The following is a 27,946-nucleotide window of genomic DNA, read 5'->3' on the forward strand; positions in this document are numbered from 1 at the left end:
AACAAGCCCTAAATTCGTTCAGTATTTGAGACATCAAATATAACACCCACCTACCACCCCTAACCCCAGGATATGAGTAAGCTTAGGAAACAGACTAGAATAGGAAAAAAAAAATTACCTCCAAAGAGGATAAATCCTTGAGAAAATCATTGCTATACTCATTAGGCTAGAGAAGGGACATATTTCAATGTATTTTCTGTGTTCTATATATTTTGCCTCATTAAATCCTTTGCTTCAATGTGCTAATTTTAAGATAGAAGTTTTTGGAGCTAATAAAGTTTGACTAATGTGTATTCTCTTATTACACAATAAGAATTCCCCAGAGAACTGCCCAGGGCAACTCCAAATCAAAACAAAAAACACATTTAGAAATGGTTTTCTAAAGAATGGTTTTTGAGAAAAACAAAAAACACATTTAGAAACGGTTTTCGCCTTTATATAAGGGTACCTAGAAGGCAGGCACTAAGTTGAATTTAAACCCTAACCAAAGGTTACAAACTAAACACAAGCCACTCACTGAGAATCGGATACATCAGAAGGACTTTTCTCCTGTAAATGTCTGGGGGGAACTTGGCATAATATACTTTGGCTCTTTGTGTCTCCTCATCACTCTGAATCAGGATCTTTCCAATTCGTATGGATCGACAGCAGTCTCGTAAACCTTGTTCCATTGCCTCACCTTGAAGAAAGAAATAAAAAAGAAGGAAAGAGGGATTAGGAGGAGATACAGTGAAAGTCCAAGAATAGGCCAAAGCAGAGTTTTTGACTGTTATTAATACAATAAATAAAGACATTGTCAAAATGGAAGCAATTCTTCTTAAGCTAACAGCTTTTACTTCGGATATGCTCATATTTTACACTTAATTCAGGTCAATGAAACTAGGATACGGTAGTTTTATTGCTGGCTTGCAAGTTTTAGAGCTGTCGTGCTTCCATGATTACAGTAAATAAAGTGTTTTATTAAGCTGCTCCTTGAACTTTTCTAATATCAGGAACATTTTAGTCCTATTATTTTAAAGAAACTGTGTTCCTTTCATCTGGCAAAAATATAAATATTTATGGAAGAATGGGGGCTACAGACCAAAGGCTCTCCATTTAGATTAAGCTGGCGTCAAGAGATATCACTTAGACCCAGCAATGACTTCAATGGCAGAGGCTTCATTGGCAAACAGTGACAAAGTAATATATGTTCCCTCTCTCCCCTAGAGAATCACAACCAACACCACCACCACACCCTTGGTTTCTGAACACAGAGCTATTTTTGAGTCTGAATTCCTTTAAGGAAGTGTTTGCCAAAAGTCAACCATTTTCATACCATCGTCAAGATTTTAGGTCACATCAAAATTCTACTTGTATGGTTATTTACTTAATATTTTTCTTTAAATTAACTGGTTTTTTTACATTTATTTTAAAAGGAAACTTTATATCACTAGTGAAAATATAAAAACAATTTCTTTCTATTAGGTATGAAAATCAACCAATAGCTACTAAGGTTAAAAACACCCTGTCTATGCATCACCCCCAAGGTCATCCTGTATACACTAGGGGTGTGAGGACCATGCTGCTGCCTTTAGGGCAGAAGCTGGACTAAAACAGAAGAAATTGTGCCTTAAAAGCCCATCTCCATTGTCTTCACCAGTTTTAAAAGGTTGAACACCACTGTCCTGAAAATCCTATCGTTGCTTAAGAGCTACCTTCTATAAAAAAGGGAGCTTAAAGCTCCTATTTTATTGGAGATATTCAATTGTTCACAAACAGAACTTCATAGCCAGAGAAGAAAAGGGAATGTTTATATGTGAAATAAAAATCCGGGGACTTCCCTGGTGGTCCAGTGGTTAAGACTCCATGCTGCCACTGCAGGGGACACAGGTTGGATCCGTGGTGGGGGAACTAAGATCCCACATGCTGCATGGTATGGCAAAAAAAAAAAATCTGCTTCCAATGCAAGCAAGTGGGGCTTCTACCATACCCTGGATCCTGTGCAAAGAATAATTAAGGAATTAAGTTGCTGAATGGAAATAATCATCCCCATGTAACAGGTATAGGTCCTAATTACAGGCATGTGATTTTGCTGCACAAAGGTTGGTTTAGAAGGATAATCGGTTGGACTCAAACACAAATATTTATAAGACTAGCAATTGGAAATACCTAGAGTTAATCACAGTTAAGTTCTTTTGCCTACATAGTCACATACCCATCAAATATAAAACTAAAAATATTAAACAAGCCATTCAGTCCAGTTCCTGACAGGGTAGGACTGTTCCTCACAAAAGAAATTAAAAAAACAGAACAAAGATTTTCTCTAGTTGTTCTGCAGGCCTGAATTTGTGCTGTATTCCCTCAAAATTCAAGCTGCCCTGTTCTCTCCAAGATAGATAGCATCATTGCATCCTCTTGTTCTCCCACCCTCCTCTGAATCTTTCAAAGCTGGCTTGCCCATGGGGATAGGCCACTAGGGAAGATGCTCTGCAGTTAAAATTAGCCAAACTCGGCGACACATAGGCTATGATTCCAAGGCACCATGAGGATAGACAACACAGGTGGTGAGATTTAAGCTAAGGAAGGCTGCAATTGTGACAGACAAGACCGCCTCTCTCCTGGAAAATAGCAACTGCATCTATGCACGCAGAGACAAAGTCACACATATGCAAACCTACCGCTTCTCATTATGCTGACCCCACAGTTTCCCTTCTCAAATTTCACTCCTTCATACTTGTACCCTGTTGGGGAATAAAACCGAAGAATTTATCTTTCATCATTGGAGAGACCTACTTATTTAATAAAGTAACTAAGCTTTAAAGCAGATGGGTACAGAGCAACTCTTGTCCAGACATACTGTATAACATCTTAGGTTCCCTGTGAAAGTAATAAGAAGAGCCATGATTTTTCATATTTACTTTTTAATTCTCATAAAAAACCTGTGGGAATAATTGGGAGAGGTAGACTTCATCGACAGGGAACAGGCCTTATGATAGAATGATATTCACATACATGTTCCTCAAACTGAATTCAGACAAGAATTGTACTCCAAGAATGCTAGAAAGCCCATCAATTCAAACTGGGACCCCACTGTGAGCCACAGCAGAGAGCCTCCTCATTCCGGTCCCTTTTTATGAGCCTCCATTCTGCATTAAAAAGCAGAAGAGAAAGGTTGAAGTAATTATCAAGACATGTTCATGCCTTGGTCTCATCCTGAATTTGTATCAATTATGATGCAGCAAATTCAGCCCCCAATTTTCATAAAATCAACCTTTGGATATAACAGCTTCCATTATTTACTAAAGAACCAAATCAGAATTTCAAATCCCTAAAATAGGGATCCTTGGTTTCTTTCTATTAGAGCAGAACAAAGCCCCTTCTCTAATCCTCATCATTTTTAGTTTTCCTTTTTTTTTTTCACTTTTCATCCTTTTACCTGGAGTTTCAATGCCAAACCAGCCCACCCATTTGTTAGCACCAGAAGCTTCCCTACAGAGGTGAAGATAAGCTGCCAGCAATTCTTAGCTCTGGTCCCAATGTACCATCATCAAAGGCAACACCTGCATGCTGAAGAATATTTATTAACCTTTAACTTGAACTGACCAGCAAGCCATTAACAAAAGGTCATCCACATAAATTTCTTTGCTAAATGTCTCCAAGTTTATTAAGTTGTTTAAAAGAACAGCTCCACATAGACTCCTCATTTTGCATACTGATTTACTCAGACTGCTTTTTTTCCATTTTCCCCCAATTCTATCTCAGAATTTTTATGAGGCGAATATGAGAGTAACAGCCCTGGTTACCTGTTGGAGTGGTCACCATGCATTCTTTATATGGTAGCTGATTCAATCCCTCTTCCACAACAAGTCTGATCTAGAGAGTCAAAAGAAGAATAAGTTGAGAACTTGCTAAGAATCTCCTGTTAGCTGTAAGCCTCAGGAGCTGAAAACTAGGCAAAAAGTCAGTAACATACGAGGCAAGGATTTAGCTTATGGAAGTAGGAAGGGGGCCCCTATCATGTGTTAGATACAGAGATAGAAACAAATGCCAGGCTGCTTGCTGCTAGGTATCCAACCTCGGTTAGGCACATGATTGCCACTAAAAGGCTCAAGTATGCTTTCTGATTCTCATTCAGTCAGTCCAGGCTATGAGAAATGCAAAACTACAGCAAGTGCCAAGAGTCATGGCAGGAACACTTGGAAGTAATATACTTCTGGCTACTCTAGAAATAGTGCTCACTGGAAACTTCTTTGCCTTGTTTAGTACTCTGAAATTGTCAAGTCAGATACTTTTTAACAAAGGCCCACCATAATGCAAAATAAAGCCTGAATTTCTTAGGAGGAAATAAATGAGTGAATGGGGCTGAACCAATTTACTGAACTTGAAGAAGGATCCAGTCGAATGCATTGGGACTTCCCAGCTTAAAAAAAAAAAAAAGGCTCCTAATGATCTTAATATGTGGTACAGAGGAAAGAATCCATCACAACTACTAGGAATAGCCTCCAAAACCCACCGGTTATGGTATTTCTATGACTACCCAGAGCCCATTACAAAAAGGCAGTGCTGAGTCTGCAAAGCACATTTTCTCCAATCAATATTACATTACTGATTGAGAATCAGGAACATCAGGGAGAAATGTCAGGCCCCATGCTCTGTTATCACAACAAAACATCCTGCTGCCATTAAAATGATCAATGCTAAATGGGCCAGCACTTTGTCAACCTGCAGCACCAGAGGGTCAAGGAAGCTCATGAATACTGTGTGTGTGTGCATACTCACCTCTAGCCACCACCTTCTGTGGAGGTTAATGTTTCTTATGAGCAAAAAGTACAAGGGAAGAAGAGGATCATTTTCTTTGAAGAGCCTAGTTCTCCTAGTAACACTCCTCTAAAGAGTCTTACCTCCTGCCCATCTCCTGCAACTCTGGGACAGAAATTAGTGTGTCCTAGCCTTACAGGAGAATATAAAACCAGAAGAAGGATGACTAAAATATAAAGAACTCAAGATCTGAGCGCCAGGAGAGCCAATCGTGACAAATTCAGGATAGAATTAATGTCCACTATAACAGGACCCTTGTGCTAGAAGAGACAGTGTACTAGAAATCCTCAACACTAGAAACCTCAACAGCTCCTGTCCCTACCACAATCACAACTGACCCTCCACACCCCCCACCCCCAATATCAGGACCTTCAAATCCAACTGCAGAGAACAGACAGGTCCTAATTACCATCCCCTGAGGTGAATTATGCCCTGGGTCCTTATTATCTCATTTGACTAAGATATAATACTTGCCCTTCCAGGCAAGCATTTTACAATAACCATGAACTTACTTCCTATGTTCTCCAGAAAAATGGAACAAGGAGAGCAAAAGAAAGAGCAATCATTTTCTACCAGTGAACACCAAGACCTCTGTTTTCCCCACAGCAGCCACTGACACAATTGCCTTGAACCTGTCCCTTTGGTTTGATAAAAGCATAAAGACAGAATAACCTATCACTCCAAGAATATCAACTACATTTATCTTGATGCAGTCCAAGGATTATTACTGGCCCTGGAAGCTCAAATAGAAGTGGCCTTTGAACCAAGAATACTTAAAGTCAAAAATGGAACAGGAGTTGTCTACACTCTTTTGGAATAAAGATTTCCCTAGGGAAAAGGTAAATAAAGAGTTTCATGCCTCCCCCCACCAACACCATCACATTCCCTTTAATAATATATCTTCTACTATCTGATTATAACTATAAGCTTAATAAGTCACTTTTCTTTCTTTTCCAAACTAAATACTGAGAACAGTATTTAGATTGTAAACCCTACAATATCAGGGACCATGCTATATGCTTTACCACTGTATCTCCTCCCCCCACAACACAGTCTAGCACAGTGTCTGACTCACATGAGTTCAATGTATATTTCATGAACAGATGAATACTAATAACCACAGCAGAATATGTGTCAACCTCATTCTAAGCACTGAACAAATTTAGATATAAACACAAGAAGTAAACAGGGCTTACCCAAGACAGCCCAATTTGGCCTGAGATCCTCTCAGATGACACTAGCTAAACAGAATTGGGCTTGGTCAATTCTTAACAGCAAGTCCCTGAGCATAGACAGTACAACTTAGTATTTCACGTGTGAGGATACTACAGAAAAGAAGAGGCAAAATAGATATCCAACCCCATGTAAACTACAAGCTAGGTATTAGTTTTTGTGCATTCAATGGATCCCACAAGGGTAACTACTAGGTCTTTTACATCTTTGATTTCCATTTAATTTACTTCACTTCACTGCCCTAAGAGGAGGCATTTAAGCCTCAGGATCAGGTTACCAAGATCCACTTGAAAGGTAGTAAGTGGTACCTCAGAACTACAGAGAATTAGTTCATGGACAATGCTTTGAGGTGAATGGGACTGAGGCAGAGCTTTAATGCAACAGTAGAAACAACACTTGCAAAGTCTAGCAAGATGTGGGTTACTTGGTACAATCGCTTTTGACCCCAGAATGCTCTAGAACAAAAAAGCCCCTTGGCCTACTACGATTGTATCACTAGGAACAACAGTGAAATGAAAATGGAAAGCCTCCATCCACCTACCAAGCGATCCGCAGAAAACATGAAGTCCCCTCTACTGGCTGTCCTAAAAAAAAAGTACAAGTTTTAGTCTAGATTAGAGCTTTAAAGTGAAATATTACTTAATATATATAGTAACTCTGATATTAAAACGTATTACATGCTAAAAGCTTAAAGGCTTACCTGTAACAGACTATTATTGAGACATGACATTTTTCACTAGGATACAGGAACCTAAATGGAATGACTTGGTAAATATTATTGAAAATGCTCATTTGATATTAACACTAGAGAGAGGAATTGAAAAGATCATGTAGTCTCCCACGGAACTGCCCAAGTATATACTCTTCAATCAGGAGATGAACAAGTTCCCCCTGGAAGATGGCAGCAAGCCCAGAGCTCAAGTTAAGAAAAAAACTTTGCAGTTAGAAAACCAGGTTCTCCCCATTCTCGCGCACCATTCACCTTGATCTAAAACCCTATTACCAGCATAAGTAACCTATCTATTGATACTTTGTCTCTAATCCTTTTTGGAATGAGAATGGCACAAACAAGTAAATCCTCTGTTTCTGCCATTGCTTTCAACAAGACATAACCTAATTTCCAAGACCTCTTTCTCAAACTACTGATAACTTTTTCCTTTGCCTGTTTTTCAATCAAATAGTTTATTCCATACATCTTTCTACCTACTTCCTGTACACTTCCTTCTGGCCAGTACTTTCAGATCCTGAGGTACCCAGGTAATAATAATCGAGGGTTGCGCCTACCCACAAACTGTTAACCAGCCAAAAGAAGAATGTTTATAAGACTGACATTTTTTCTGTATGTAAAAACCTAGCATTGTTCCTCCTCTTTCTCTCATGTAAGTTAAATGATCTGATAGATTTACAGTTTATGTACTTAAAAATACCCATCAGCCTATCCATAGCATACCTAAAATATTCCCCAACACAGCATCGAAATGGCATATGCAAGCATATATTATCTCACTATACGATTAATCATGACTCTTTTTCAGGCTTCATTTACTTTCTCTGACAGGGAAAAGCAATGAAATACCCCTGACACAAATGGCATTAGGTTTCTTAGAGTAACCACAGTTCTATCATTATTACAGATACTCTCTAAAATATGGACCATAATTGAGCAATAGGAAGACTATAGACCTGTATTCTTCTTTTTAATTTTAATTTTTTACATCTTTATTGGAGTATAATTACTTTACAATGGTGTGTTAGTTTCTGCTTTATAACAAAGTGAATCACTTATGCATATACATACGTTCCCATATCTCTTCCCTCTTGCGTCTCCCTCCTTCCCACCATCCCTATCCCACCCCTCCAGGTGGTCACAAAGCACCGAGATAATCTCCCTGAGCTATGCGGCTGCTTCCCACTAGCTATCTACTTTACGTTGGGTAGTGTATATATGCCCATGACTCTCCCTCGTTTGTCAAAGCTTACCCTTCCCCCTCCCCATATCCTCAAGTCCATTCTCTAGTAGGTGTGTGTCTTTATTCCTGTCTTACCCCTAGGTTCTTCATGACATTTTTTTCATTTATCATAAATGGGTGTTGAATTGTGTCGAAAGCTTTCTCTGCATCAATTGAGATGATCATATGGTGTTTCTCCTTCTATATGTTAATATGGTATATCACGTTGATTGATTTGCATATAAGGAACAATCCTTGCATTCCTGGAATAAACCCCACTTGATCATGGTGTATGATCCGTTTAATGTGCTGTTGGATTCTGTTTGCTAGTATTTTGTTGAGGATTTTTGCATCTATGTTCATCAGTGACATTGGCCTGTAGTTTTCTTTCTTTGTGTCATCCTTGTCTGGTTTTGGTATCAGGCTGATGGTGGCCTTGTAGAATAAGTTTGGGAGTGCTCCTCCCTGTGCTATATTTTGGAAGAGTTTGATAAGGATAGGTGTTAGCTCTTCTCTAAATGTTTAATAGAATTCGCCTGTGAAGCCAACTTGCCCTGGGCTTTTGTTTATTGGAAGATTTTTAATCACAGTTTCCATTTCAGTGCTTGTGATTTGTCTGTTCATATTTTCTATTTCTTCCTGATTCAGTCTTGGCAGGTTGTGCATTTCTAAGAATTTGACCATTTCTTCCAGTTTGTCCATTTTATTGGCAGAGGGTTGCTTGTAGTAATCTCTCCTGATCTTTTGTAATTCTGCAGTGTCAGTTTTTACTTCTCCTTTTTCATTTCTAATTCTATTGATTTGACTCTTCTCCCTTTTTGTTCCTGAAGAGTCTGGCTAATGGTTTATCAATTTTGTTTATCTTCTCAAAGAACCAGCTTTTAGGTTTATTGATCTTTGCTATAGTTTCCTTCATTTATTTTTATTTCTGATCTGATCTTTATGATTACTTTCCTACTGCTAACTTTGGGTTTTTTTTGTTTTTCTTTCTCTAATTGCTTTAGGTGCAAGGTTAGGTTGTTTATTTGAGATGTTTCCTGTTTCTTAAGGTAGGACTGTATTGCTATAAACTTCCCTCTTAGAACTGCTTTTGCTGCATCACATAGGTTTTGGGTCATCGTGACTCCATTGTCATTTGTTTGTACGTATTTTCTGATTTCCTGTTTGATTTCTTCAGTGATCACTTCATTAGTAAGTCGTGTACTTTTAGCCTCTGTGTGTTTGTATTTTTACAGATATTTTCCTGTAATTGATATCTAGTCTCATAGCGCTGTGGTCAGAAAAGATACTTGATACAATTTCAATTTTTTTAAATTTACCAAGGCTTGATTTGTTACACAAGATACGATCTATCCTGGAGAATCTTTCATGAGCACTTGAGAAAAATGTGTATTCTGTTGTTTTTGGATGGAATGTCCTATAAATATCAATTAAGTCCATCTTGTTTACTCTGTATTCTGCTCTACAGTAGTTATTTCCACTATTTTATCTTCCAGGCCACTTACCCATCTTCTGCCTCAGTTATTCTGCTATTGATCTCATCTAGAGTATTTTTAATTTCATTTATTGTGTTGTTCATCATTCCTTGTTTCATCTTTAGTTCTTCTAGGTCCTAGTTAAATGTTTCTTGTATTTTCTGTATTCGATTTCTAAGATTTTGGATCATCTTTACTATCCTTATTCGGAATTGTTTTTCAGGTAGATCATATTTCCTCTTCATTTGTTAGGTCTGGTGCGTTTTTATCTTGCTGCTTCAACTGATGTGTGTTTTTCTGTCCTCTCATTTTGCTTATCTTACTGTGTCATCTTTACTATCCTTATTCGGAATTGTTTTTCAGGTAGATCATATTTCCTCTTCATTTGTTAGGTCTGGTGCGTTTTTATCTTGCTGCTTCAACTGATGTGTGTTTTTCTGTCCTCTCATTTTGCTTATCTTACTGTGTTTGGGGTCTCCTTTTTGCAGGCTGCGGGTTTGAAGTTCCCTTTGTTTTTGGTGTCTGTCACCAGTGGCTTAGGTTCGTTCAGTGGGCTGTGTAGGCTTCCTGGTGGAGGGGACTAGTGCCTGTGTTCTGGTGGATGAGGCTGGATCTTGTCTTTCTGGTGGGCAAGTCCACGTCTGTTGGTGTGTTTCTGGGTGTCTGTTAACTTATTATGATATTAGGCCGCCTCTCTGCTAATGGGTGGGGTTGTGTTCCTGTCTTGCTAGTTGTTTGGTATAGGGTGTGCAGCACTGTAGCTTGTTGGTCGTTGGGTGAAGCTGGCTGCTAGTGTTGAGATGGAGATTTCTGGGACATTTTCGCCATTTGATATTATGTGGAGCTGGGAGGTCTCTTGTGGACCAGTGTCCTGAAGTTGGCTCTCCCACCTCACAGGCACAGCACTGACTACTGGCTGCAGAACCAAGAGCCTTTCTTCCACACGGCTCAGAATAAAAGGGAGAAAATGTAGAAAGAAAGAATTAGTAGAAATAGAAAGAAGGAAAGAAAGAAAGAAAGAAAGGAAGAAAGGAGGGAGGGAGGGAGGGAGGGAGAGAGGGAAGAAGGAAGGAGGGAAGGAAGGAAAAAAGAAAGAAGGAAGATAAAGTAAAATAAAATAAAGTAAGATAAAATAAAAGAAAGTTATTAAAGTAAAAAATAACTATTAAGAAGAAAACATTAAAAAAATGGACAGATAGTACCCTACAACAAATGGTGGAAGCAAAGCTATACAGACAAAATCTCACACAGAAGCATACACATACACACTCACAAAAAGAGGAAAAGGGGGAAAAAATCATGAATCTTGCTCTCGAAGTCCATCTACTCAATTTGGGATGATTTGTTGTCTAAAGGAGGGAAGGAAGGAAAGAAAGAAAGAAGATAAAGTAAACTAAAATAACGTTACTAAAATAAAAAATAATTTTTAAGAAAAAAAATTTTACAAAAGGATGGATAGAACCCTACGACAAATGGTGGAAGCAAAGCTATACAGACAAAATCTCACACAGAAGAATACACATACACACTCACAAAAAGAGGAAAAGGGGAAAAAGTCATTAATCTTGCTCTCAAAGTCCACCTCCTCAATTTTGGATGATTCGTTGTCTATTCAGGTATTCCACAGATGCAGGGTACATCAAGCTGATTGTGGAGCTTTAATCTGCTGCTTCTGAGGATGCTGGGAGAGATTTCCCTTTCTCTTCTTTGTTTTCTCAGCCCCCGGGGCTCAGGTTTGGATTTGGCCCCACCTCTGAGTGTAGGTCGCCGGAGGGCGTCTGTTCTTCGCTCAGACAGGACGGGGTTAAGGGAGCAGCTGCTTCGGGGACTCTGGCTCACTCAGGCCGTGGGAGAGGGGTACGGAGTGCGGAGTGAACCTGCAGCGGCAGAGGCCGGCGTGATGTTGCACCAGCCTGAGGTGCACCATGCGTTCTCCCAGGGAAGTTGTACCTGGATCCCAGGACCCTGGCAGTGGCGGGCGGCACAGGCTCCCCGGAAGGGGCATGTGGATAGTGACCTGTGTTCACACACAGGCTTCTTAGTGGCGGCAGCAACAGCCTTAGCATCTTATGCCCGTCTCTGTGGTCCGTGCTTTTAGCCGCGGCTCACGCCCATCTCTGGAGCTCCTTTAAGCAGCGCTCTTAATCCCCTCTCCTCCCACACCAGGAAACAAAGAGGGAAGAAAAAGTCTCTTGCCTCTTCGGCAGGTCCAGACTTTTCTCCGGACTCCCTCCCACCTAGTCGTGGTGCACTAACACCCTGCAGGCTGTGCTCATGCCACCAACCCCAGTCCTCTCCCTGCACTCTGACTGAAGCCCGAGCTTCAGCTCCCAGCCCTGCCCACCCCGGCGGGTGAGCAGACAAGCCTCTTGAGCTGGTGTGTGCCAGTCGCCACTGATCCTCTGTGAGGGAATCTCTCCACTTTGCCCTCTGCACCCCTGTTGCTGTTCTCTCCTCCATGGCTCCGAAGCTTTTCCCCCTCCACCACCTGCAGTCTCTGCCCACGAAGGGGCTTCCTAGTGTGTGGAAACCTTTCCTCCTTCACATCTCCCTCCCAATGGTGCAGGTCCTGTACCTATCCTTTTGTCTCTGTTTATTCTTTTTTATTTTTCCCTACCCAGGTACGTGGGGAGTTTCTTGCCTTTTGGGAGGTCTGAGATCTTCTGCCAGCGTTCAGGAGGTGTTCTGTATGAGTTCTTCCACATGTAGATGTATTTCTGGTGTATCTGTGGGGAGGAAGGTGATCTCGCATCTTACTCTTCTGCCATCTTCCAAAATCCCTAAGTCTGTATTCTTTATATATAAATACTCCCTAAACTCAAAAAACTCTATCCACACACCTACACATAGACAGCCCATTTAAAACAGGCTTTATGTACTGTGGTTTTCAAATGAAACTATACTAATAATATTACACTTTCATCTTTCATTTCTATAATTAACCTTCACAACATGCTTGTCAAAGAAGTAAAAGTCAGCGAACTACCAAAAAAAAAAAAAGACTGACGCCTACTTCCCCATTTGCTAGACCTACATAAACTTGTCTAAGTAGCCAGAACACAGTTTTTCAATAGAGAAGATAAGTCTGGATTTGTCTTAAGAAATAACCAATAGTATATCTTGAGAACACATCTGAAATGTTTGTCTTTAATTTTTAAACAGTTACACAAATATATTACATAGAAAAGTTAAGTTAGTTGATCAGAGTTGCCCAAATTCATTATTTTACTTTAGAAACAGACATTGTAACATCTTCACACTCTCCTCAAAAATATCAGCCTCATCTGATAACTTCTGGATGATAAGTACTTCTCTACATTCCAAAAAAGGTACACACTATGAGAACCTAATGTGAACTGTTATCCCTTCATAGCTATTTGACTTCCAGTTAAAGCAGTCACTGCTCCAGGTCATTCCACTACAAACAGTAATTACTAACTTATCCCCTGATGTTTTTGACAGGCTTCAGATGGATACTGTTTACTTAAATCAATTTAGAAACTAAAGTACAGTTAGAATACAGTAAGTTGGTTGCATTTCTTAAAAACCCACAGTCACACCGCACGGGTTTGTGACCAGGGGCTGTCACAGTTCTCATTCTGGGTTATGGTTTTATGTTTAAATTATCCACATCAACCAGCAGCATCATTTGGGATTTCTGAGCAAACACTTCAAGCACAATTTCTGGACTGAAAGGGTGAAAAATGTCTGACAGCAATGCAAGCTTCCTCCGTGCTGCCGGAGCAGGCAACTTAGACAAAGTAGTGGAATATCTCAAGGTGGGAATATACATCAATACCTGCAACCAGCCGTGTGGATGAAAGGCTCTTGGTGCTGCAGCCAGGAGTCAGTGCTGTGCCTCTGAGGTGGGAGAGCCAAATTCAGAACACTGGTCCACAAGAGACCTCCCAGCTCCACATAATATCAAATGGTGATAATCTCCCAGAGATGTCCATCTCAACACCAACACCCAGCTTCACTCAACAACCAGCAAGCTACAGTGCTGGACACCCTATGCCAAACAACTAGCAAGAGAGGAACACAACCCCATCCGTTAGCAGAGAGGCTGCCTAAAATCAAAATAAGTCCACAGACACCTCAAAACACACCACCAGACGTGGACCTGCCCACCAGAAAGACAAGATCCAGGCTCATCCACCAGAACACAGGCACTACTCCCCTCTACCAGGAAGCCTACACAACCCACTGAACCAACCTTACCCACTGGGGACAGATACCAAAAACAACGGGAACTATGAAACCACAGCCTGCAAAAAGGAGACCCCAAAAACAGTAAGATAAGCAAAATGAAAAGGCAGAAAAACACACAGCAGGTGAAGGAGCAATATAAAAACCCACCAGACCTAACAAATGAAGAGGAAATGGGCAAGCTACCAACAAAAGAAAGCTGTAGTACCAATTCTCATATCAGGAAAAATAGACTTTAAAATAAAGACTATTAGAAGAGACAAAGAAAGACACTACATAATGATCAAGGTATTGATCCAAGAAGAAGATATAACAATTGTAAATATTTATGCACCCAACATAGGAGCACCTCAATACATAAGGCAAATACTAACAGCCATAAAAGGGGAAATCGACAGTAACACAATCATAGTAGGGGACTTTAAAACCTCACTTTCACCAATGGACAGATCATCCAAAATGAAAATAAATAAGGAAACAGAAGCTATAATTGATACACTAAAAAAGATGGACTTAATTGAGATTTATAGGACATTCCATCCAAAAACAACAGAAAACACATTTTTCTCAAGTGCTCATGGAACATTCTGCAGGATATATCATATCTTGGGTCACAAATCAGGCCTGGTAAATTTAAGAAAATTAAAATTGTATCAAGTATCTTTTCTGACCACAATGCTACGAGACTAGATATCAATTACAGAAAAAGACCTGTAAAAAATACAAACACATGGAGGGTAAACAATACAGTACTTAATAACGCAGTGATCACTGAAAAAATAAAAGAGGAAATCAAAAAATACCTTGAAACAAATGACAATGAAGACACGATGAACAAAAATCTATGGGATGCAGCAAAAGGAGTTCTAAGAGGAAAGTTTATAGCAATACAATCCTACACCAGAAACTTTCAAACTTTTAGAGGAAAACATAGGCAGAACACTCTATGACATAAATCGCAGCAAGATCCTTTTTGACCTTCCTCCTAGAGAAATGGAAATAAAAACAAAAATAAACAAATGGGACCTAATGAAACTTCAAAGCTTTTGCAGAGCAAAGGAAACCATAAACACGACCAAAAGACAACCCTGAGAATGGGAGAAAATATGTGCAAAGGAAGCAACTGACAAAGGATTAATCTCCAAAATTTATAAGCATCACATGCAGCTCAATAACATAAAATCAAAAAACTCAATCCAAACATGGGCAGAAGACCTAAATAGACATTTCTCCAAAGAAGATATACAGACTGCCAACAAACACATGAAAGAACGTTCAACATCATTATTCATTAGAGAAATGCAAATCAAAACTACAAGGAGATATCATCTCACACCAGTCAGAATGGCCATCATCAAAGAATCTAGAAACAATAAATGCTGGAGAGGGTGTGGAGAAAAGGGAACACTCTTGCACTGCTGGTGGGAATGTGAAATGGTACAGCCACTATGGAGAACAGTATGGAGGTTCCTTAAAAAACTACAAATAGAACTACGATATAACCCAGCAATCCCACTACTGGGCGTACACCCTGAGAGAACCATAATTCAAAAAGAGTCATGTACCAAAATGTTCATTGCAGCTCTATTTACAACAGCCTGGAGATGGAAACAACCTAAGTGTCCATCATTGGATGAATTTATAAAGAAGATGTAGCACATATATACAATAGAATATTACTCAGCCATAAAAAGAAACGAAATTGAGCTATTTGTAATGAGGTGGATAGAGCTAGAGTCTGTCATACAGAGTGAAGTAAGTCAGAAAGAGAAAGACAACTACCATATGCTAACACATATATATGGAATTTAAGGAAAAAAATGTCATGAAGAACCTAGGGGTAAGACAGGAATAAAGACACAGACCTACTGGAGAATGGACTTGAGGATATGGGGAGGGGGAAGGGTAAGCTGTGACAAAGCGAGAGAGAGGCTCTCTCACTATATATATAGTGTATATATATATACACTGCCAAACGTATGGTAGATAGCCAGTGGGAAGCAGCCGTATAGCACAGGGATATCAGCTCGAGGCTTTGTGACCGCCTGGATGGGTGCTACAGGGAGGGTCAAAGGGAGGGAGACGCAAGAGGGAAGAGATATGGGAACTTATGTATATGTACAACTTGTTCATTTTGTTATAAAGCAGAAACTAACACACAATTATAAAGCAATTATACTCCAATAAAGATGTAACAAAAAAAAAGAGGATATCGACCATAACACATTCATAGTAGGGGATTTTTACACTCCACTTTCACCAATGGACAGATCATCCAAAATGAAAATAAGTAAGGAAACACAAGCTTTAAATGATAAACTAAACAAGAAAGATTTAATTGATATTTATAGAACATTCCATCCAAAAACAACAGAATACACCTTATTCTCAAGTGCTCATGGAACACTCTCCAGGATAGATCATATCTTGGGTCACAAATCCAGCCTTGGTAAATTTAAGAAAATTGAAATCGTATCAAGTATCTTTTCCGACCACAACGCTGTGAGACTAGATATCAATTACAGAAAAAGACCTGTAAAAACTACAAACATATGGAGGCTAAATAATGCACTACTTAATAACGAAGTTATCACTGAAGAAATCAAAGAGGAAATCCAAAAATACCTAGAAACAAATGACAATGCAGACACGATGACCCAAAACCTATGGGATGCAGCAAAAGCAGTTCTAAGAGAGAAGTTTATACCAATACCATCCTACCTTAGGAAACAAGAAAAATCTCGAATAAACAAGCTAATCTTGCATCTAAAGCAATTAGAGTAAAAAGTACAAAAAAAATCCAAAGTTAGCAGAAGGAAAGAAATCATAAAGATCAGATCAGAAATAAATGAAAAATAAATGAAGGAAACGATAGCAAACGTCAATAAAACTAAAAGCTGGTTCTTTGGGAAGATAAACAAAATTGATAAATCATTAGCCAGACTCATCAAGAAAAAAAGGGAGAAGACTCAAATCCATAGAATTAGAAATGAAAATGGAGAAGTAAAAACTGACACTGCAGAAATACAAAAGATCATGAGAGATTACTACAGGCAACTCTATGGCAATAAAATGGACAACCTGGAAGAAATGGACAAATTCTTAGAAATGCACAACCTGCCAAAACTGTATCAGGAAGAAATAGTAAATATGAACAGATCATCACAAGCACTGAAATTGAAGCTGTGATTTAAAATCTTCCAACAAACAAAAGCCCAGTACCAAATGGCTTCACAGGTGAATTCTATCACACATTTAGAAAAAATTTCACAATTTGTATGGAAACACAAAAGACCCTGAATAGCCAAAGCAATCTTGAGAAAGATAAGCGGAGCTTGAGGAATCTGGCTCACTGACTTCAGACAATACTACAAAGCTACAGTAATCAAGACAGTATGGTACTGGCACAAAAACAGAAAGATAGATCAATGGAACAGGATAGAGAGCCCAGAGATAAACCCTCGAACAGATGGTCACCTTATCTTTGATAGAGGAGGCAGGAATATACAGTGGAGAAAGGACAGCCTCTTCAATAAATGGTGCTGGGAAAACTGGACAGGTACATGTAAATGTATGAGATTAGATCACTCCCTAACAGCATACACAAAAATAAGCTCAAAATGGATTAAAGACCTAAATGTAAGGCCAGAAACTATCAAACTCTTAGAGGAAAACATAGGCAGAACACTCTATGACATAAATCACAGCAAGATCCCTTTTTACCCACCTCCTAGAAAATGGAAATAAAAACATAAATAAAGAAACGGGACCTAATGAAACTACACAGCATTTGCACAGCAAAGGGAACCATAAGCAAAACCAAAAGGCAGTCCTCTGAATGGGAGAAAATATTTGCAAATGAAGCAACTGACAAAGGATTAATCTCCAAAATTTACAAGCAGCTCATGCAAACACCAGTTAGAGTGGCCATCATCAAAAAATCTAGAAACAATAAATGCTGGAGAGGGTGTGGAGTAAAGGGAACACTCTTGCACTGCGGGTGGGAATGTGAATTGGTACAGCCACTATGGAAAACAGTATGGAGGTTCCTTAAAAAACTACAAATAGAACTACCATATGACTCAGCAATCCCACTACTGGGCATATACCCTAAGAAAACCATAATTCTAATACAGTCATGTACCAAAATGTTCATTACAGCTCTATTTACAATAGCTAGGAGATGGAAACAACCTACGTGTCCACCATCTGATGAATGGATAAAGAAGATGTGGCACATATATACAATGGAATATTACTCAGCCATAAAAAGAAACGAATTTGAGCTATTTGTAATGAGGTGGATGGACCTAGAGTCTGTCATACAGAGTGAAGTAAGTCAGAAAGAGAAAGACAAATACCATATGCTAACACATATATATGGAATTTAAGGAAAAAAAAGTCATGAAAAACCTAAATGTAAGACAGGAATAAAGACACAGATCTACTAGAGAATGGACTTGAGGATATAGGGAGGAGGTAATGTAAGCTGTGACAAAGTGAGAGAGTGGCATGGACATATATACACTACCAAACGTAAAATAGATAGCTAGTGGGAAGCAGCCGCGTAGCACAGGGAGATCAGCTCGGTGCTTTGTGACCACCTAGAGAGGTGGGATAGGGAGGGTGGGAGGGAGGGAGACACAAGAGGAAAGAGATATGGGAACATATGTATATGTATAACTGATTCACTTTGTTATAAAGCAGAAACTAACACACCATTGTAAGGCAATTATACTCCAATAAAGATGTAAAACAAAAAAACAAACAAACAACAGCAACAACAAAAAACCCACAGTGGTCTGCAATATCCACATCTATATCCCTTACACTGTTAACACTAGAGTTTCATAAAACAGATATTTGCTTGTTGGATCAATCGTGTTGCACATAATCTTTGGACCCCTACTTTAGGCCCAACACTGGACTAAAGTATGTGTTAATAAAGATGTTTTAATGTAAACCAGACCCCAGGTCTTATTAACTCCATATACTTTATTTCAAATCATAACTCTATTCACTTTTGTCTCAAAACCATTTTTTAAAAAAAATCTATCATACTGGAAACAAAGTTTTGAAAGAGATTTTAATCATCTTGTATCTGATAACTGTCCCAAATAATATCTAATGCAAAATTATCACAAAGAAACACACACACTGACACACATCCCTGGAATATTCTAAAATATATTCAAATATTTAAACAGTGAGATCCAGGTGCTCATAATTCAGAGCATAGAAATCTAACTAATGTTAAGCAGAGTATCTTTTAGATTGTGCAAACCCCATACAGGATTAACAATGCAGACCTAACCATATCTGAGAATATACTTTTCTTGACACTCCCCCCAACAAATGTGTCACACATCTATAGTAACAAAATGAAAGCCAAAGGTAGCCATTTTTTTAAAAATGATCTTCACACAGAAACAAGAAAAGAATGAGAATCATACCAGAAGCCAAATCCTCATTTTAATGTGGATTTGGTAAACCAGACTCTTCCCTACTTAAGACCGTCTATAAAGCACTTTAAAATTTCCAGAGAGGCTATAGCAATTGTATATTTATATATTTTAAAACACGTACATCCCATAGCAAACCCCAACGAAGATGAAATCAAGAGAAATCTCTGACCTTTCTTCCGAAAGGCTAATAGGTATTTACTTATCATCCATAACATATGGAATGAGAGGAATGTCTTTATAATATTAAAAAATTAAGACTTCAAGTAGAGATCCTCTCGCCTCTTCTTACTAGACCTCACTACTACTACTGCTGCTGCTGCTATTACTACTACCACCACCACCATCACCACCACCATCATCACCACCACTAGAGGGATTCTCTAGTGTGTTGGAAGACATCCTCTCCTGGGGCAATTACACTTCAATTTCTACAGCAGAAACTTCCATTTGATCACTATCTGCTACTTCTCTCTATTCAGAATAAACTTGACAACCTCTCCTCTTCTTTTTTAAAGAAAATTCATTTAATAACTGTACACACACACACCCACCCAAGTGTACAAGATTTATTTAGAAGGCTTTTCTTAAAAGGTCCAAAAGTTACAGCAGGTATGTAATATTATACATATATTACTCCCTTCGTTCCCACAGGTCATCATTTATTAAAAGCTTCTTTGGTGCCAAGTATTAAGCACTTTTCATGCATTACCTGGTCTAATCCTCACATAACCTTAAAATGTAGATTCTATTCTTACCACCTCTTTAGTGAAGAAAGTAGTGAGGCTTACAGAGGTGAAGTATTCCAAGGTTCTTCCCAGACTGAAGCTCTCTTAAGTCCCTGAGTAAAGCCATTATCTATATTTTGCTCTAATAAGGGAACGTTTACTAAAAGGTAACCAGTTTTTAGGTGTATTTTAATGATAGTTCTCTCCCTGTCAATCAGACTGGCATGTAAATACAATGCAAATAATGAAATAAAGAGACTGGCAGGCACATAAAACATCATTAAAATTTTCCTTCTCAAGATGGAGAAGCTGCTATTATAATGTGGCTTGTAAAGAGTATGTAATTAAGGTTAAAACAAGAATACACCCTTTTCAAATGATTAAATTAAAACCTCTGACTCATAACTTAAAAAACAATTTAATTTAAATCCAAGTAGTACTGAATTAGGTGTCATTTTTTTCTCTAAATATTTTTTTATTTCCTCTGATTTCTTCAGTGATCTCTTGGTTATTTAGTAACGTATCATTTAGCCTCCATGTGTTTGTATTCTTCACATTTTTTTCCCTGTAATTTATTTCTAATCTCATAATGCTGTGGTCAGAAAAGATGCTTGATATGATTTTAATTTTCTTAAATTTACCGAGGCTAGATTTGGGACACAAGATGTGACTTATCCTGGAGAATGTTCCGTGTGCACTTGAGAAGAAAGTGTAATCTGCTGTTTTTGGATGGAATGTCCTATAAATATCAGTTAAATCCATCTGGTCTATTGTGTCATTTAAAGCTTCTGTTTCCTTATTAATTTTCTGTCTGGATGATCTGTCCATTAGTGAAGTGTTAAAAGTCCCCCACTATTATTGTGTCACTGTCGATTTCCTCTTTTATAGCTGTTAGCATTTGCCTTATGTATTGAGGTGCTCCTATGTTGGGTGCATATATATTTATAATTGTTATATATTCTTGGATTGATCATTATGTAGTGTCCCTTCTTGTCTCTTGTAACATTCTTTAAAGTCTACTTTATCTGATACAAGTATTGCTACTCCAGCTTTCTTTTGATTTCCATTTTCATGGAATATCTTTTTCCATCCCCTCACTTTCAGTCTGTATGTGTCCCTAGGTCTGAAGTGATTCTCTTGTAGACAGCATATATATGGGTCTTTTTGTAGCCATTGAGCGAGCCTGTGTCTTTTGGTTGGAGCATTTAATCCATTCACATTTAAGGTAATTATTGTTATGTATGGTCCTATAACTATTTTCTTAACTGCTTTGGGTTTGTTTTTGTAGGTCCTTTTCTTCTCTTGTGTTTCCCACTTAGAGATGTTCCTTTAGCATTTGTTGTAGAGCTGATTTGGTGGTGCTGAATTCTCTTAGCTTTTGTTTGTCTGTAAATCTTTTGATTTCTCCATTGAATCTTCAGGAAATCCTTGCCAGCTAGAGTAATCTTGGTTGTAGGTTCCTCCCTTTCATCAAATATATCATGCCACTCCCTTCTGGACTGTAGAGTTTCTGCTGAGAAATCAGCTGTTAACCTTATGGGAGTTCCCTTGTGTGTTATTTGTTATTTTTCCCTTGTTGCTTTTAATAATTTTTCTTTGTCTTTAATTTTTGTCAATTTGATTACTATGTGTCTTGGCGTGTTTCTCCTTATCCTTCCTGGGACTCTCCTGTACTTGGGTGGCTATTTCCTGACCCATGTTAGGAAAGTTTTTGACTATAATCTCTTCAAATATTTTCTTGGGTCCTTTCTCTCTCTCTTCTCCTTCTGGGACCCCAATAATGTGAATGTTGGTGCATTTAATGTTGTCCCAGAGGTCTCTTAGGTTGTCTTCATTTCTTTTCATTCTTTTTTATTTATTGGTTCCATAGCAGTGAATTTCACCATTCTGTCTTCCAGGTCACTTATCCATTCTTCTGCCTCAGTTATTCTGCTATTGATTCCTTCTAGTGTATTTTTCATTTCAGTTATTGTATTGTTCATCTGTTTGTTCTTGAATTCTTCTAGGTGTTTGTTCTTGAATTCTTCTAGGTCTTTGTTAAACATTTCTTGCATCTTCTTGATCTTTGCCTCCATTCTTTTTCCAAGGTCCTGGATCACCTTCACTATCATTATTCTGAATTCTTTTTCTGGAAGGTTGCCTATCTCCACTTCATCTAGTTGTCTTTCTGGGGTTTTATCTTGTTCTTTTTATCTCATTCCTTGTTCCTAAATAGTCCTCTGCCTTTTCATTTTGTCTATCTTTCTGTGAATGTGGTTTTTGTTCCATAGGCTGCAGGATTGTAGTTACTCTTGCTTCTGCTGTCCTAGGTCTCATTTTTGAAAATGAGGATTATACACAAAGATTGTCTTTAGCATTGGGGGTGGGAGAAGTTAAGTCTGGGCATAAAAGTTGCCAGATTTAGCAAATAAAAATACAGGGCACCCAGTTAAATTTGTATTTCAGAAGTATGTCCCATACAATGTTTAGGATATACTAAGAAAAGTATTCATTGTTTATCTGAACTCAAATTTAACTGGGTGTCCTGTATTTATCTAGCAACCTAAGCTAAGGAGGAAGAACTAAATGGACTCAGTTTTAGCCCTAATATGTTCTTGGTTTTTTTGTTTGTTTGTTTTTTTAAGCAACAGTTTAAAGGGAAGTAAAAAATATAAGCTTTTCTGGCAGGTTTAAACCAAAGGAATGTTTCACTTTGAGTTAATGTTTAGTGGAAGCTCTGAAAACACAAGCGCTACTTCCATAGCTACTTTGTTATGTGATCATTAAAATAAAGAAGCTCTAAGCTCAGTCTGTCATTGTATGCAGATGATTTATAAATGATTTTCCTCCTCCTTCCTTCCCCCTCAAAAAAAAAACAAAATGCAGTGAAGTACTTGCAGCAAACCTAATCTGATGTGAAAACCAAAACAAACAACAAACAAAAATGAAAATAGCTTTTACTACCTGCCAGGTGCAAGTCATCAGGGCCACAGATCTTCGGCACCTTCTTAAGAATCTCATAAAATAGTGTCATTAGTTATTTATTTGCACCTCAAAGCAGAGTCCAATGTAAACATTCGAGATCAGGTAGAAAAAGAAGAGAAGCTATCATTTTCCTTTAGAACCCAGGCCTCAGTCATTCAAGTTGATTTATTAATTTTTATAATGATTGGAACATTAATTCCCCTATATGCCAGGTACTGTGCCAGGCCACACTTTCTTTCTGCCTCCCCAGAGTCCAGACTAGCTGGTAAGAGATTACTAGGATATGCCCAATAAATATTATAACAGAGGTATGTATAAAAAGTCGACTTCCTCACTCCTGGCCTAAAAGCCAGTTAGAAAATTCACATGGAAAACCAAAACCATGTCCATGATTTATTGATAAATAACTTGTAAGTCATAGTGTTTTCTGTGGTGGACATTTTGGTTTTGTATAAGTTGAAGGGAACACTTCTGAGATTCCTCCAGTCTCAGGGTGATACCAGGCCAGGTTCTCTAGGCTGGTTCTGTTTAGTTTAGAATCCTTGGCTCAGCCTATACCCTAAATCCAAAACTAGCCAAATCACCATGCAAGGGAGAATGGCCATTCTCCTGCGGGCAGTGGCCCAGCCTGAGCACAGCACAATAACCTGTGGTGTTTGAAAAGCTACAAGTGCTCAGGTTCCACCCAAGACTACTCTACTACTCCACTCTAAGGATGGGTTCCAAAAAAAAAAAAAAGACTCCCCAAGCAATTCAAATGTACAGCTTTGGTTAAGAACACTACCTAGCCAAATGACGCAAATCACATCAGGCTGCGCTCATATTAGGGCTGCACAGGATGTTCATCCATCCTGAGGTTAATTGTCTCCCCACCAGGTGACTTAAAAAAAAAAATCACAAGAATGAATGTGTTCTTTCTTTAGCGCTATTTCATGGACTAAAATACTCTAAGATGGCTCAACTTTCATCCAAGCTGCCTGCTGAGGCCATGGTGAAACCCCTTTGAGGGCAAATATACAGGAAACATTCAATAGCTCATGAAACAGCTTTACTTTAATGTTTCAGAAAACGAAAGAAAACAAAAACTGGGGATAGGAGATGATCTTTTAGATACACTGCACTGCCTTATATATGAGGTCATGAACTGTGTTCAAGGGAACAGTGCATTACACTCAGATTTTGCTGGGTTTAGTATATAAAGGAGGCAGAAAGGGAAGGATGTGTGGTTTAAATCCACTGCAACAACAAAAACTCCAAATGAAGCAGTCATTTCTTCCTGAGTTCATGAGTGACCCCTGTGTGACAGAGTAAATTATCTGATCATTTGATGTTTAGACTACTGCATACTCAAATAGAGAAAAAAACATTTCCTTGAAATTCAATAATACCACCAACATTTTATGCTGCAAATACAGCACATTTCAAAAAAATAAGTAAAAAGATATTTTAAATAAGTCCAATGTTCTCAATCTTGCCTGCTTTATGTATTTACAACAACATGCAGTTCTCTGGCTCAACCCCATTTCCCCATGCCAAAGTCAATTCAGAAAGCAATCCCTTCACTAGATAGACACTAAGGACCAGGAACAATAAAAGGAATAACAAGTACTTCAATGGCCTCTATCATCAGACAGTTCCATAGTGCACATATATGATGTCACATCAAAATAGAGAAGAGCATAAGGGTACAAGGAAGACAGACTGATAACTGATGGCACCTTCCATAACTAGACCCCTGTAAATATAGCTCCTCTAACCACGAGCACTCCACACCAGCCCCGGATAAAACAGGTCCTGTTTGTGTGAGGGGATGCCAATTTTTTAAGATAAAGGAACAGAGGCCTCCATTAACAGATTTGATTAACAGAAACAAAACTAAAACTCTGTCTCCACCCTAAATAAGCATCAATTAGTTATTAAAAACTGTAGTGAGTTTTTCTATTCTGTATCATAGCAGGATAAAAATAATCTAGGATCTTTCAGTGCTATTTTTTAAAATAAGAATGTGCATTCTCTGTAGTTAAATTCCTTTTACTGTCTCCCAAAAGCTTAAGAAACCAGCACTTACGGATACAATCTGAACCATGCACAAATCTAAACATAAAGGCTTGAAATGCCGTAAATATGCATACTGTTCACAACAAATGTTCACAGACAGTATCTTGTTTTAGCCTCCCAGGAGCTTCATGAGATATTAGGAACATCCTCATTTTACAAATGATAAAGCTGAAGCACAGAGATGCTAAACATCTTGCCTAAGATGACTCTGGATCCTGCTGTCTCCTTCCAAACTCAGGAAAAAAAAAAGAAAAAAAATATTTTGCTTACACCCAGGTTTACTACACCACCCAGGCTTTTCTGAGTAATGCAGTAAAATCAGGTATTGATACTGTCATATATGAATGCTGAATGTCATGCCCTCTCCAAGTTCTATAGCAACTGTTCACTTTTACATGGTCAGGAAGACCCCTTTGTGAAATCTAATGAAAGCGAAGGAATTCCCACCCCATAAAAAAGCACATATGCAAATGTTCATAGTAGCATTATTCATAATAGCCAAAAAATGGAAACCAAACCACCCAAATGTCCATCACCTGATGAATGGATAAACAAAATGTGGTATATCCATACAGAGGAATATCATTCAGCCAAAAAAGAAATGGTGTACTGATACAAGATGGATAAAGCTTGAAAACATTATGCTAAATAAAAGAAACTAGCCACAGAAGACCACATGTCATATGATTCTATTTACATGAAACATCCAGAATAGGCACATCAATAGACACAGAAGGTAGATTAGTGGTTGTCTAGGGCTCTTGGTGGGTTGGAGGGAAGTGGGGAGTGACTGCTCATGGGTGTGGGTTTTCTTGTTGAGCTGATGAAAATGTTCTAAAATTGTGTGGTGGTGGCTGCAAAGCAATAAACATACTTGAAAACCACTGAATTGTACACTTTAAAAGGTGTATTGTATGGTATGTAAATTATAGCTCAATAAAGATGTTATGGGACTTCCCTTGTGGTGCAGTGATTAAGAATCTGCCTGCCAATGCAGGGGACATGGGTTCGAGCCCTGGCCTGGGAAGATCCCACATGCCCATGGAGCAACTAAGCCCGTGTGCCACAACTACTGAAGCCCGTGCACCTAGAGCCATGCTCCACAACAGAAGAAGCCACTGCAATGAGAAGCCCGTGCACCACAACGAAGAGTAGCCTCAACTCGCCGCAACTAGAAAAAGCCTGCATGCAGCAACCAAGACCCAATGCAATATTTTTGTATTTATTTACAAAAATAAATAAATTTATTTTAAAAATACTAAAAAATAAAAATGCTATTTTAAAAAATCATTAAAAATGCACATACAAATAACATTTCCCAGATAATTTCTGAGGGTTTGCTAAAGCCCAGAAGCCCATCTACAGGTACAGCACAAGGTCCAAGACAGCACAGGTCCAAGACACAAAGTCAGTAACTCTTGCTCTATAGAAACAAGAATCATCCTATTTTCTTTGTTTTACAGATTAAGTCTTATTTCAGTTCCCCCCACCACAACTACCAAGCCTATGTCTCCTACTTTTTAAGATCACTACTTCATTTATTGGTTCATGTGACCACAGTTTTCAATATTAATTCATTAAAAACCATTAAATACTTTCATAAATATAACTTTAACAGCTACAAAGAACTTTTAGTAATTGAATGACTATTGCTTGCAAGGCATAGTTGGAATTCAAAAATGTAAAAGATATAACTTCTGCCCTCAAGGAGCTTAAAATCTAACAAGTGCGATAAGAGTGAAACGAACAACAATACACAAAACAGAAGGTGAATCTTGCACTAAAAAGGCCAGGGAAGATCAGTGAGGAAGAATGATTGAAGGAAAGCTTCTTGGCAGAGGTGGACATTTAATGATAAATGTTGAAGAGTAGGTAGGATTTGAACGTGCAGAGGAGTAAAGAGAATTTGAGATGCGAGGAGAAGTGGGGATGTTTCAGAATAGTTCCTAGGGACCACGAAGATGGGCCTTAATGTCAAGCTAAGGATCCTGACTTTATTTGGTAGGCTCAGAGAAGCCAAACAAGGCTGCTGAGTACGGTAGTTAGCGAATCAAAGCAGTATATTAAGAAGATTAATTGTTCAGTAATGTGTGGGTACACGTAGAAGAGAGAAATGGAGACAAGGAAACAAACTGGGAGTCTATTAAACAGTATGAAGTGAAAGGGCTACGCTCTCTGCCCTGTGTCTGTTCACGTGGTAAACCTACAACCCATAAATGGTTACTGCCCACGAGAACAGGCACAGGGCAGATCAGCACGTTTACCTGACTGGAATGACTGAGTATTCCGCTCTTAAGAGACAAAGAGGAAACAGGAGGTTACCTAAAATGCTTCCAAACTACACAAAGCGATGTTAAACACAGGTACTGGGAAAGAGGGTAGGAGGCCTGAGTCAAGTGACACCGCCCCGCAAAGAAAATGCCCTGCCGAAATCTCCAGACCAGCTTCCCTAGGCCAAGAACCTTCGCCCTTTTACTTCCAATCCCCGCCCAACCCCTGAGAGACCCTCCACCTCCCCTTCCCCTTCCGCTCTGGCTCACTTGTCCCGGATGATGGTCTGCAGCTCCCGGATCTGATCATTCATTGGCAGGAGCTTAAGCTGCGCCCCAATCTGTCGGGAGAGTTCGCAGTCCCCTAGGAGGGAGTCGCTGGCTGGCGCGTCAGAGTTGCCAGTGCCACCGTTGCTCTCTGAGTTGAGGGTGGCGCCGCCGCAGGCCTGAGAGTCCCGCTCAGCCGGTACGCTAGAAGAGCTTACTCTCCCCCTGAGGAGAGTCAGCTTGCCCGCGAAGTCGCTGTTTCCCCCGGCATGGTCCGGGATCAGTTCGCCAGCTTGCTGCAGCTCGGGGTTTTGGGTCGAGGCACAGTTTACTTGCTGGTTGTGACAGGGCATGGAGTCCAGACACCGTAACTCCGTGGCCATACACCAGGCACCAGGCCGTCCCCGACCCCTAAGGATGAAGGAGAGCAGGGAGAACGGACCAAAGCTCCTATGTTCTCCCGGTCGCCCCGCCTCCTCGCAACCTCTAACCGCCGCTGCCCTCTCACCCCTTTGGCCTCCACCGCTTCCTTTT

The 27,946-nt window shown here is 39.1% G+C and overlaps 1 protein-coding gene across 1 annotated transcript; it reads right to left on the bottom strand.

The window, feature by feature from the left end:
• Positions 1–491: 491 nt before the first annotated feature.
• Positions 492–27,913, bottom strand: UPRT (uracil phosphoribosyltransferase homolog). Its single transcript, XM_024766424.1, has 5 exons — positions 27,416–27,913; positions 6,572–6,614; positions 3,783–3,852; positions 2,658–2,720; positions 492–679 (listed from the first exon to the last, which is right to left on the bottom strand). The coding sequence occupies exons 1-5, from the start codon at positions 27,793–27,795 to the stop codon at positions 492–494; spliced, it is 744 nt and encodes a 247-aa protein (XP_024622192.1). The 5' UTR covers positions 27,796–27,913.
• Positions 27,914–27,946: the final 33 nt, after the last annotated feature.

The sequence above is a fragment of the Neophocaena asiaeorientalis genome, unplaced genomic scaffold (genome assembly GCF_003031525.2).
Source record: "Neophocaena asiaeorientalis asiaeorientalis breed wild unplaced genomic scaffold, Neophocaena_asiaeorientalis_V1.1 scaffold47, whole genome shotgun sequence".
Lineage (NCBI taxonomy): Eukaryota > Metazoa > Chordata > Mammalia > Artiodactyla > Phocoenidae > Neophocaena > Neophocaena asiaeorientalis.

Excerpts from the sequence above, each read along its gene's own strand:
- UPRT (XM_024766424.1), bottom strand. The coding sequence starts at position 27,795 with ATGGCCACGGAGTTACGGTGTCTGGACTCCATGCCCTGTCACAACCAG. Across the intron at positions 6,615-27,415 it reads CAGACCATCATCCGGGACAA|GACAGCCAGTAGAGGGGACT; the intron begins GTGAGCCAGAGC and ends CTTTTTTTTTAG. Across the intron at positions 2,721-3,782 it reads CATGGTGACCACTCCAACAG|GGTACAAGTATGAAGGAGTG; the intron begins GTAACCAGGGCT and ends ATTCCCCAACAG.